Genomic DNA, 13,199 nt, shown 5'->3' with positions numbered 1-13,199 from the left:
GACTCCTGGATAGATACATGGAGCTTCGAAAAATAGAGGGCTATGGGTAACGCTAGGTAATTTCTAAGGTAAGGACATGTTCGGCACAGTTTTGTGGGCCTGTATCATGCTGTAGGTTTTCTGTGTTTCTAACCATCGGGCTCCTGAACCAGCGTGGACAACTTCACTCACCTGTAACCTATAGACTCACTTTCAAGGACTCTACAAGTCATATTCTCAGTATCACGGTATTCATTCCTTTATTTACTTGCACAATTTGTCTTATTTTGCACATTAGCTGTTTGTCAGTCTTTGCTTAGTATTTTCACAAATTCTATTGCATTTCTTTATTTCCTTGTGAATGCCTGAGAGAAAATGAATCTCAGGGTAGTCATTGATGATGTAAACATACTTCAACAATAAACTTACTTTGAATTTGGAGAAGAACTTAAGAGAGTAAACTGACCAAGCAACTTTAGTGTATTTTAAAGATGATACATACTGTGTATTGGTAGCAGAGGACTGAATGCTTACTAAAGCTTTGTCAGTGTCATTGAAGCAACACATTGCAGTGGAAAGAAATGTGACATGTCAACAGTAGAAAGGTGATGGGATGTCAGGAGATAAGATCTTTGTAACAGATTTGTCAACCTGACCTGAATTTGCAGTTGGTCCACTTGCGTTTCCACAATAAGATGAGCCTGGAACTGTCCCCATTGTTGGGTGCATGTCCATGTTGGAACTGTTTTGGACCAGCTAGTTCTGGAGTAGAACTGGGATGTTCTCTGTCCCAAGTTTATACCATGTTCGGTGCTCACGGCCATTTCTTGACATTACATGGACTGAGTCAAGTAGGCCGTAGAATGGTTTATTTGATGGTTTGAATCTCAGAAAGAAACCACAGTGGAGCATCACTGGGTCCAACAGCACTGCAAATACCCTAACCTTGTCTTTAGCACCTGCATCCCGTGTCCCACCTTTCCAGGAACCTTGCAATTTAAGTTCCTGGGACCTTTTAGAACGATAGTGCAGGACTGCAGAGCTTTGACCTGATATGATGGCAAGAGTGCTCAGCTCAATCTGTATTTGTTGTTGAACACTAGGTCCTGCTTTGCAACTTCACCGGGTTTGAATTTCATGTTTAACTCTATCTACTGCTGACCCCTGGCTTGTTAGCAATGGCACAGCAAGAGAATACCAAACACTATACTGTATCACAAGGTCACAGATGCTGGTGGTGCATACTAGTAGTGTTGCTGATGGTCCATAGTGCCTCATGGGTGCCCAGTTTTTGAGCTGCCAGATCTGCTCTGAGTTTATTCCATTTAGCATGCTTGTAGTCCAACACAACAGAAAGTGTCCTCAGTGTGAAAACAGGTCTTTATCTCCACAAATACGGTGGCCACCATGAATAATCATTGGACAGGTGCATCTGCAACAGATACGTTGGTGAACCCGAGGTCAGGTAACCCTGTGTTGGTTTGCCCACTGCCTACCCCAGACACAGTATGGCAGCATGTCCTTCTGCACTTGTACAACTCTCTCTTGAAGTCCACACCCAAAGAATATTCTCTACCTTTTCTTTTTCAGTGTTTTGTCCCTGTGTGGGAAGTCTATGGCAGGAATTAAATAACTCATAAGTGCCATATTGTCAGCAGCCATCCAGTACTGCATTGAGTTCAGCATACTGCATTCCAAACTTAACAAAATCTTCCACAATCAGTTCCCAGTCATTTTCTTATTTTATTTACCTTCCATTTGGCAAAGAAGTCAGCAAGGAAACCATTTACAGCCTTCTCAAAGTACAAGTCACCTAAATGAGGGAAAAATATGACAGAATGGTTAAGAAAGCAAAATGTTAGTGCAAACATCTGCAACTTACTCAAAGTGTTTCTCCAGTCAGAAATGAGAAGTGAAAAGTTTGCCAAATCAAGGTCAATGGTCCAACAGCAAGGCTACTGAGACAGCCATCCAACTCTTGGCCCATTTTTATTCACTGATTAGAAGAACATTTCAATACAGAGGTGAGGGGAGGAAAGCACAGGGGAAGGTCATAGGTAAGCTTTTCTCTTTTTTCTTATGTAGAGTGATGAATGCATGGAACATCCTGCCAAGGGTGGTGATAGAAGACACATTAGAGGAGTATTTTAAAAGGCCAGTACAACATTACGGGCCAAAGGGGTTGTACTGTAGTGTAATGTTTTATATTCTATGTTTCTATGATCTCCCTCTTAAACATTCTCAGCAAGTGAACCTCTTGTTCTCTTGGGTGGAGAATTCCAAAGATTCACTAGCCAGCCACAGGATGAAGAAATTTTCCATCTGAATGGTTGAAGCCTTACTTCCCAAATCTTGGCCTACTCATTATTTTGAAGCAAGAGTCCCCACACTGCTGGTGTGGTCAGAGAACAAGAGTGATTCCAACCTGCACTGAACGATTATTATTGTAGAAGCTAGAAGATCCTAGCTTCTGTATAGATGTACAAATAATTAAACAAAGATCCTAGCTTCTGTACAGATGCTGCCAGGCTTTTCTTTCCCACTACAGTGTACGTTTTCCTCACCGTAGATGTCGAAGTCCCACATCTCACAACTCATTTGGATGAAAATGTAGACCATGGCAGAAGTAGATCGAAACACCACCTTTGAAATGGACACCAATAATGTTACAATTATAATTTAAACATTTTCCCCATGAACAGAATTTTGTCAGAATATTCCTTTCCCCAATCAAACACAAGAACTTTGCAGGGAAATATTGGTGTTACTGCCAGAATGTGCTGACATTACCTGCACAAGCAGCAGTATCTTTGTCACTGACCAAGTATGAGAGTGTGACCTAGCAGGCTATGGCTTTTATTGATTTACTGCATTTACTGACAACGACACCTGCAAGAAGTGCATCCAGCTGCAGCTCCTAACAAACCGCGTTAGGGAACTGGAGCAGGAGCTGGATGACCTCCGGATCATTCGGGAGAATGAGGAGATTATAGATAGTAGCTACAGGGAGGTAGTTACGCCAAAGGAGCAGAGGACAGGAAATTGGGTCACTGTCAGGCGAGGGAAGAGGAAAGGGCAGGCAGAGCAGGGTTCCCCTGTGGCCATTCCCCTCAACAACAAGTATACCACATTAGATACTGTTCAGGGGGATGACTTACCTGGGACAAGCTGCAGCAGCTAGATCTCTGGCACTGAGTCTGGTTCTGCAGTGCAGAGGGAGGGTGGAAAAAGAGGAGAGGGGTAGTGATAGGGGACTCGATAGTTAGAGGTACAGATAGGAGGTTCTGTGGTCGTGACAGAGAATCCAGGATGGTTTGTTGCCTCCTGGGTGCCAGGGTCAAGGATGTCTCTGATCGCTTGCATGACATTCTGAAGTGGGAGGGTGATCAGCCAGATGTCGTGGTGCACATCGGTACCAATGGCGTAGCAAGGACAAGTGAGGAGGTCCTGGAGAGTGAGTATAGAGAGCTTGGTAGGAAGTTGAAAAGCAGGACCTTGAGGGTGGTAATCTCAGGATTGCTACCTGTGCTACGTGCCAGTGAGGGTAAGAATAGGATGCTCTGGAGGATGAACAAGTGGCTGAGGAACTGGTGTAGGGGGCAGGGTTTCAAATTTCAGGATCATTGGGACCTCTTCTGGGGCAGGTGGGGCCTGTACAAGAGAGACGGGTTACACTTGAACTACAGGGGAACCAATATCCTTTCAGGGAGGTTTGTTAGTGCTGTTGGGGAGGCTTTAAACTAGATTTGCAGGGGGATGGGAACCAGAGTGCCAGAGCTGACAGTGTGGCTGGGGTGAAAATAAATGATGTTAAAAGTTCAAGCAAATCCGCTAATAGAAAGGTTGTGAGTGGTGGTAAAAATCTTCTGAGGTGTACATATTTCAATGCTAGGAGTACTGCGGGGAAGGCGGATGAGTTCAGGGCGTGGATTGACACGTGGAATTATGACATTATAGCAATTAGTGAAACTTGGCTACAGGAGGGGCAGGACTGGCAGCTTAATATTCCAGGGTTCCGATGTTTCAGATGTGATCGAGGCAGAGGAATGAAAGGTGGGGGAGTAGCATTGCTTGTTAGGGAAAATATTACAGCAGTGCTCAGGCAGGACAGATTAGAGGGCTTGTCTACTGAGTCCTTATGGGTGGAGCTGAGAAACAGGAAAGGTATGGCCACATTAGTGGGATTGTATTACAGACCACCCAATAGTCAACGAGAATTGGAAGAGCAAATCTGCAGAGAGATAGCAGGCAACTGCAGGAAACATAAAGTTGTGGTGGTAGGGGATTTTAATTTTCCATATATTGATTGGGACTCCCATACTGTTAGGGGTCTAGATGGTTTAGAGTTTGTAAAGTGTGTTCAGGAAAGTTTTCTAAATCAATATATAGAGGGACCAACTAGAGGGGATGCAATATTGGATCTCCTGTCAGGAAAAGAGTTAGGACAAGTGATGGAAGTCTGTGCAGGGGAGCACTTTGGTTCCAGTGATCATAACACCATTAGTTTCAATTTGATCATGGACAAGGATAGATCTGGTCCCAGGGTTGAAATTCTGAACTGGAAGAAGGCCAAATTTGAAGAAATGAGAAAGGATCTAAAAAGCGTGGATTGGGACAGGTTGTTCTCTAGCAAAGATGTGATCGGTAGGTCAGAAGCCTTCAAAGGAGAAATTTTGAGAGTGCAGAGTTTGTATGTTCCTGTCAGGATTAAAGACAAAGTGTATAGGAATAAGGAACCTTGGTTCTCCAGGGATATTGCAACTCTGATAAAGAAGAAGAGGGAGTTGTATGAAATGTATAGGAAACAGAGAGTAAATCAGGTGCTTGAGGAGTATAAGAAGTGCAAGAAAATACTTAAGAAAGTAATCAGGAGGGCTAAAAGAAGACATGAGGTTGCCTTGGCAGTCAAAGTGAAGGATAATCCAAAGAATTTTTACAGGTATATTAAGAGCAAAAGGATTGTAAGGGATAAAATTGGTCCTCTTGAAGATCAGAGTGGTCGGCTATGTGCGGAACCAAAGGAAATGGGGGAGATCTTAAATAGGTTTTTTGCGTCTGTATTTACTAAGGGAACTGGCATAAAGTCTATGGAATTAAGGGAATAAAGTAGTGAGATCATGGAAACTGTACAGATTGAAAGGGAGGAGGTGCTTGCTGTCTTGAGGAAAATTAAAGTGGATAAATCCCCGGGACCTGACAGGGTGTTCCCTCGGACCTTGAAGGAGACTAGTGTTGAAATTGCGGGGGCCCTGGCAGAAATATTTAAAATGTCGCTGTCTGCAGGTGAGGTGCCGGAGGACTGGAGAGTGGCTCATGTTGTTCCGTTGTTTAAAAAAGGATCGAAAAGTAACCCGGGAAATTATAGGCCGGTAAGTTTAACGTCGGTAGCAGGTAAGTTATTGGAGGGAGTACTAAGAGACAGAATCTACAAGCATTTGGATAGACAGGGACTTATTAGGGAGAGTCAACATGGCTTTGTGCGTGGTAGGTCATGTTTGACCAATCTATTGGAGTTTTTCGAGGAGGTTACCAGGAAAGTGGATGAAGGGAAGGCAGTGGATATTGTCTACATGGACTTCAGTAAGGCCTTTGACAAGGTCCTGCATGGGAGGTTAGTTAGGAAAATTCAGTCGCTAGGTATACATGGAGAGGTGGTAAATTGGATTAGACATTGGCTCAATGGAAGAAGCCAAAGAGTGGTAGTAGAGAATTGCCTCTCCGAGTGGAGGCCTGTGACTAGTGGTGTGCCACAGGGATCAGTGCTGGGTCCATTGTTATTTGTCATCTATATCAATGATCTGGATGATAATGTGGTAAATTGGATCAGCAAATTTGCTGATGATACAAAGATTGGAGGTGTAGTAGACAGTGAGGAAGGTTTTCAGAGCCTGCAGAGGGACTTGGACCAGCTGGAAAAATGGGCTGAAAAATGGCAGATGGACTTTAATACAGACAAGTGTGAGGTATTGCATGTTGGAAGGACAAACCAAGGTAGAACATATAGGGTTAATGGTAAGGCACTGAGGAGTGCAGTAGATCAGAGGGATCTGGGAATACAGATACAAAATTCCCTAAAAGTGGCGTCACAGGTAGATAGGGTCGTAAAGAGAGCTTTTGGTACACTGGCCTTTATTAATCAAAGTATTGAGTATAAGAGCTGGAATGTTATGATGAGGTTGTATAAGGCATTGGTGAGGCCGAATCTGGAGTACTGTGTTCAGTTTTGGTCACCAAATTACAGGAAGGATATAAATAAGGTTGAAAGAGTGCAGAGAAGGTTTACAAGGATGTTGCCAGGACTTGAGAAACTCAGTTACAGAGAAAGGTTGAATAGGTTAGGACTTTATTCCCTGGAGCGTAGAAGAATGAGGGGAGATTTGATAGAGGTATATAAAATTATGATGGGTATAGATAGAGTGAATGCAAGCAGGCTTTTTCCACTGAGGCAAGGGGAGAAAGAAACCAGAGGACATGGGTTAAGGGTAAGGGGGGGGGGAGTTTAAAGGGAACATTAGGGGGGGCTTCTTCACACAGAGAGTGGTGGGAATATGGAATGAGTTGCCAGATGAGGTGGTAAATGCGTGTTCTATTTTAACATTTAAGAATAAATTGGACAGATACATGGATGGGAGGTGTATGGAGGGATATGGTCCGTGTGCAGGTCAGAAAATGGTTCGGCACAGCCAAAAAGACCTGTTTCTGTGCTGTAGTTTTCTATGGTTTCTATGTCCAAGGCTTAACCAATGATATAGAAGACACAGTCATTGTGCAGAGCTCACCCCGAAGGATTTCTCCCAGCAGTTTCCAGAAAGCTCTCATTGACCGAATCATGCAAGCGAAATCCATTTGTTTCAAAAGCCAACAAAAACGCTCATTCATCCCATTTATGTTTCTCAGACATTGACATGGCTCTCTCATTTCTACATCTTCTAAAATTTAGCATAATCTCCGATTCTTCTCAAATGTTCTACTAAATATCTCCCTTTGGTCTTATTGGAAGCTTCCATCCTATGGACCACTCCTCCTAAATGTCAACACCCTCAGGCTATTTCAGACGCCATTGCAACAGAACCAGGTTACACCTTGCACACCAAACCAAACGTGGATGACTTGGGGAGGCCAAGCACACTTCAAGTGCATCTCTATGATATCTCCTGCTGCCTTCCTCCCATTAAAGGTATGTCATCTTTAAAAAAAATAACAAGACTTTTATAAAAAAGAATCATTTTTTCTTAAATCACTTTCTTTGGTCAGCAGCTGAAGGCACCACACACAATACAGTTCTTACACAGATCAATTGCTTCCAGGTTTAAATCAGCTGACCTGCTATAAGTTCCTCAACAGTCTTTAAGGCAAGAGACCCAATGCCCTTATTTGCTCAACCTTGCAGTTAATTCCAATCCCAGAGCAATATGGTTGATCTGGGTGGCGCGGTCCTATATCAGTTAGCTCTATGCTGTACTGCAGCTAGCTGTATGGTCAGGGTTTAATGCCTGAACTGTAAAAAAATTACTATACAAGGAGTTTGTACATTACCCCCGTGACCACTCAGATTTCCTCTAACATCCTGAAGATATACAGGTTAGGGTTAGTGAGTCGTGGGCATGTTATATTGGCACCAAAAATGTGGTGACACTTGCGGGTTGCCCAGCAAAGTACTTGCTGATTTGATTTGACGCAAACGACACATTTTACAGTATGTTTCAAAGTATTTAAGACAAATAAAATTAATCTCTATATCTTCACTCTTAACTGCCTCTTGAGTCACACAGGCCAGCAAGCCAGTCACTGGTACCAAGCATCTCACAACAATACAAGGCAGCAGTCCCACATCAGACTAATTAGGGGTGGATAAAAGTTTCCATGGCCTGATCCCAGTAATGATGAACACGGTGGCAGGAACTGCCACAACCGAATTTCAGCTCACTGGAAAGATCATGCACCAGGGTCACAGATCAATTCTTACCCTTGTATCTTCACCAATGTATCCACACGTGACTTTTTCACCCTTAACCCAAAGTTCACTTGCTTGTGCCCTAGAGGAGCAAAATAACCAGGATTAGCTAGGAATATTAGTATCATAGTAATCACTGAAGAATTCTCAACAAGTACAAAAGAAACAATGTGTGTCCTCTGCCAGGATCCAGATAAGGGTTCACAGGGTACTGAACTTTCTCAGACATAATCATTCTACAGGCATCCAGAGTTTCTCAGCACCTCTGCCCAGTTACACCTTACACTCAAACAGCAAGCCCATTCAGTGAAATGGAGCAGAATATCAGCAAGGGAGAAAGTTCAGTATCAAAGACTATTTTCCCCAATTTAGTTTAAATATTCCTTGTATTCATTTTACATTTTTGTTTGCTTAAAAATCTGAAACATGTAATCATATATTTAATTTAATATATATTGAGTATTTGTCAATTGAGTCATTTTTTCAATCACAAGATTGAGAACTGCCTCAGCTGGGGGAGGGGGGGGTGACCCAGCTGCCAATTATGTTCTTTGGGTGGGGCTTTTTCATACGATGGCAAGGCCATCTGAGCATCACTGTTAGTTTCCAAATGAAGCTCACGTCTGGGGATAGCTCAAGGGAGCAGTTGTTCGTTGGGCACCTGAACAGAAAGTGCAGGCAGCCAGATGCTTGGTGAAACTCAAGGTCAACCATTTGGTACATAAATAAAACCCTTCCAATCTTCCAGTTCCTCTACAAATCCAGCTCCATCATGGACACTAGCCTCTCCACCACTAAGGACATCTTCAAAACAGTGACGCGTCAAGGCGACATCCATTATCAAGCACTGCCACGACCCAGGGCATACCCTCTTCTCATTACTGCTATTCGGAGGCTAAAGACACACATGTAACGTCTTAGGAACAGCTTCTTCCCCTCCTCCATCAGACTTCCAAATGGTCAGTGAACCCATGTGCACTACCTTACTGTGTTTGCTATCTTCTGGCCCTGCTTGTTTAATTTTTTGTATGTTTCTTATTAGCGCAGGATATTTTATGACACCATACTGCTGACACAAAACAAATTTCATGACATGTCAATGACAATAAACCTGATTCTGAAATTTGAACCAATTACGTAACAACTAATCTGGCTTTGTTTTATTTACGTTAAGAAAAGCCTTCATAATTTTCAATCTCTCCATAAGCTGCTCTTCCATCAGAGCAAGCTCAGCTTCAGCATGAACTGAAGGCCTTCATTCTTGCCCTCAGTTAAGGAAATCAGAACTGCAGCCACAGACTAACTGTGGAAGACACTCAGCAGCTCAGCCAGCATCCGCAGAGGGAAACAGACAATCGACGTTCTGGGTCAAGACCCTTCACCTGGACTGAAAGATCAGATGGACAGTGTAGAGGTGGAGCAAAAACTAGCAGGTGATGGGTGGATCCAGGTGAGGAGAGGTGATGGCAGATGGAGGAACGGAAGATATAGTGACAGAGGCTGGGAGGTGACAGGTGGAGGCAACAAAGAACTGCAAATGGCAGTTCAAAGTATCAGAGTATATACATGTCACCACATGACATTCCTGACATTATTTTTCCTGGAGATATACTCAGCAAATCTATAGAACTGTAAAAAGTGAAAAAGCAAGAGCATTGAAGACAACAAACTGCAAATGCAAATATATATATAAACAGCAATAAATAACAAGACAACAAGTCCCTTAAAGTGAGATCATTGGTTGTGGGAACATCTCAATAGATGAGTGTAGATATTCTGCTTTGTTCAAGAGGCTAATGGAATGTAATGAGAGGAGGGTTGGACATGGAGGTGGGGTGGCAGATGGGAACAGTAGGGGGAGGGGACCCAGTGGGAGGAGGGCATCAGTGATAGGCAGATGGAGTAGGTAGATGAAGGGAAACAAGCAGAGTACCCAGGGGTATGAGGTGTATGTAAGAGGAACTGCACCCTGCACAAAGACCAAGGACTGAAGCTTCACTGGTGATTTCAAGAGGTTGTAGTTTCCCTCCCTGTCCCCTTTCCTTGAACGATGTTACTATGAGTTGGCAGGGAGGAGATGCACCAGGACTAGTGAGCACCAAGACCACCTACCCTCATTGCTCAAAGACACACCAGACATTCGAAATATTGTTCTTTTTTTGCCATGGGTAAGATGTGCAGAAAAGGAGAGATAAACTTATTGGACAAAATAACAGACAATTTAAAGCATAATACAGAAAAACTTGAAGCCAAATAATCATGGGTGCATATAGGAGAGCTGATGTAAATAAAGCTTCAAATCTGACCTTATTCCAGCAAATTCCACTTTCTGTGTAATGTAAGCACAGGTATTAACCTAGAAGAAATGGACAGGGTTTTCAATGAGCAGTCACAATTGTTCCACTTCATAAATAATTACCTCATGCACTTAAATGTATCGCAAATATCTAGGCATTCACCCAGGGCCACTTTATTAGGTACACCTGCTCGTTAATGCTAATATCTAATCAGTTAATCATGTGGCAGCAACTTAATGCATAAAAGCATAGAGACATGGTCAAGAGGTTCAGTTACAAACAAGAGAAAAATCTGTAGATGTTGGAAAATCCAAGCAATACACACAAAAAAAATGCTGGAGGAACTCAGCAGGCCAGGCATCATCTATGGAAAAGTGTAAACAGTTGACATTTCAGGCTGAGACCCTTCATCATAACTGGAGAAAAAAAGATGAGAAATCAGAGTAAGAAGGTGGTGGAAGAGGAGGAAGAAATGCAAGGTAGTAGGTGATAGGTGAAACCGGGAGAGGGGGAGGGGTGAAGTGAAGAGCTGGGAAGTTGATTGGTGAAAGAGATAAAGGGCTGGAGAAGGGACAATCTAATTGGAGAGGACACAAGGTCATGGAAGAAAGGGAAGGGGGAGGAGCACCAGAGGGAGGTGATCGGCAGGTAAGGAAATAAAGTGAGAAGGAAAAAGGAATGGTGCGGGGGCAGCTCATTACCAGAAGTTCAAGAAATCGATGAAGGCATGAAAATCGATTTCTCAAACTTCTGGTAATGCCCACCCACTCTTTTTCACCATTCCCATTTCCCTCTCTCACCTTATCTGCCCATCACCTCCCTCTAGTGTTCCTCCCGCTTCCCTTTCTTCCATGGCTTTCTACCTGCTCCAATTAGACCCATCACCTACTACCTTGTATTTCTTCCTCGCCTCTCCCAACCGGCTTACTCTGACTTCTCATCATTTTTTCCAGTTCTGAGGCAGAGTCTTGGCCCCAAACATCAACTGTTTATTCTTTTCCATAGATGCTGCCTAGCTTACTGAATTCCCTTCAACATTTTGTATGTATTGCAAGAGGTTACCAAACATCAGAATGGGCAGAAATGTGATCCAGGTAACTCTGACCGTGGAATGATCATTGGTGCCAATCTGGGTAATTTGAGCATCTCAGAAACCGCTGATCTACTGGGATTTTATTTTTATCTATTTTGAGATATAGCATGGAATAGATTCTTCAAACCAGGCCACTCAGGAAATCCCCACAAACCCAGATTTAATCCTATCCTAATTACATAATGTACAATGACCAATTAATCTACTGACTGGCATGTTTTTGGACTGTGGGTGGAAACTGCAGCACCGAGGAAAACCCATGCATTCCATGGGGAGGACGTAAAGACTCTTTAGAGGATGCCGGGATTGAACTCCAAACTCTGAGACCCCAAACTGTAATAGCATTGTACTATGTTACCATGGTGCCACACTGTTTAGAGCTTATGGAGAATGGTGTGAGAAACAAAAAACAAAAATGCCTTGTTAATGAGAGAGGTCAGAGGAGAATGGCGAGACTGGATCAAGCCTTCAGGAAGGTGACAGTAACTCAAATAACACGCGTTATGACAGTGGTGTGCAGAAGAGCGTTCCTGAACGCACATATGTCAAACCTTGAAGTGGGTAGGCTACAGTAGCAGAAGCACACTCAGTGGCCACTTTATTAGGTACAGGAGGCAGCTAATTAAGTGGCCACACTGTATTTGCGCAGTGCTGTGTTGTTAAGTACAAACAACCAAACCTCAACACTAAACACATTGTGGTATTGGCCCCAACACCCAGAGCCCCATGAATTCACTCAAGGAACATCATTTTGGCCATTTTGGATTTAGAGGACTGTATATGTATGGGTGGGAGGGAGCAATGAGTACTATTATTCTTTTCTCGCTTCATGTTCTGTGTTGTCCTACTGAGCATCATGGGTATGCTATGTTGGCGCCATAATGTTTGGCGACACCTGCGGACTGCCCCCGGCACACCCTCAGGTGTGTTAGTTGTTAGCGCAAACAACAGATTTTACTGGGTGTTTTAATGTACACGTGAGAAATAAACGAACCTTGATCTTGAATCTAATTTACAATCCCAGCTGGATGTCTCTCACTGTTGTGCTCTCAAACCAATACCACAATCCAATGAATTGAAATCCTCAGTGCACAGAGTTCAGACTGAATAATAACTGTATCTCACTGGTCTCTTACAGGCAACAGTTACTGAAACAGGACAATAACAGTTTGAGGAAGTGGCCATGGGGGGTCTCCTTCCAATTCACACTTCGTTTTCTAACACAGATCATCCAGCAAAGAGTATTCCGTCACTACCACCTCCAATACATCTACAGAGACCTTCACCCTCAGAACCATCCAAACACATGGAAGCTGAGCTCCGTGAAGCAGAGAGATCAGCAAAACAAGGGGATGGAACGATCACACCGAGTCCTGCAGCCAAACCCCGGAAACCTGGAATCACTCCCCCAAAGAAATGATGAGGCTGGAGGAAATCAGCTGGACATCCCAGAGCTATTAGGTGCAGATACCAAAGACTATGCGACCAAAGCTGATAAAATACACAACAGCAGGAACGAACTGAATGACAGCTGAAATTCCAGGGGCTTGAGTGGCCTCGATAAAGCTTCGATTGTTCGGAAAGGGTGCTCATTACACTCCACTGAATTTCAAATTTCCCACAACTCACCAGGTTTTTCTTCAGCCGCCACATGTCGCTGCGCCCAATGTACTGGTCCTTGAAGGTCAGCTCCACCAAATCAAGGGTGATGTCCTGTTAAATGTTCGGAGAAAAAACACAGGGAAATATTAACAGAAAGGGCAAATCCAAGCAGACACACTTTGTAAAAGTTCAGCAAATTACATCAGTGCAAAAGACAGGAATAATCAACCCGACAACCTATAGATGAGATGAAAACTCTGCTGTTCTGCTACAT

The 13,199-nt window shown here is 43.4% G+C and overlaps 1 protein-coding gene across 12 annotated transcripts in view; it reads right to left on the bottom strand.

Moving 5' to 3' along the window:
• The window catches only part of depdc5 (DEP domain containing 5, GATOR1 subcomplex subunit), a 250,444-nt gene that overhangs the window by 210,341 nt on the left and 26,904 nt on the right, over positions 1 to 13,199 (bottom strand). For 11 of the 12 annotated variants that reach the window (XM_063031837.1, XM_063031844.1, XM_063031842.1 and 8 more), the window contains exons 5-9: positions 12,953 to 13,036; positions 10,240 to 10,289; positions 7,946 to 8,015; positions 2,544 to 2,622; positions 1,731 to 1,792 (exon numbers count right to left, since the gene is read on the bottom strand). In XM_063031837.1, the coding sequence (XP_062887907.1) occupies positions 1,731 to 1,792; positions 2,544 to 2,622; positions 7,946 to 8,015; positions 10,240 to 10,289; positions 12,953 to 13,036 (345 nt within the window). Of the gene's footprint in view, positions 1 to 1,730; positions 1,793 to 2,543; positions 2,623 to 7,945; positions 8,016 to 10,239; positions 10,290 to 12,952; positions 13,041 to 13,199 lie in introns of all 12 variants that reach the window. The other variant, XM_063031849.1, reaches the window with a different exon arrangement.

This window comes from Mobula hypostoma, chromosome 23 (assembly GCF_963921235.1).
Source record: "Mobula hypostoma chromosome 23, sMobHyp1.1, whole genome shotgun sequence".
Classification (NCBI taxonomy): Eukaryota; Metazoa; Chordata; class Chondrichthyes; order Myliobatiformes; family Myliobatidae; genus Mobula; species Mobula hypostoma.
Note: the sequence above shows the minus strand (reverse complement) of the source record. Positions and strands in the feature narration are given on the sequence as shown.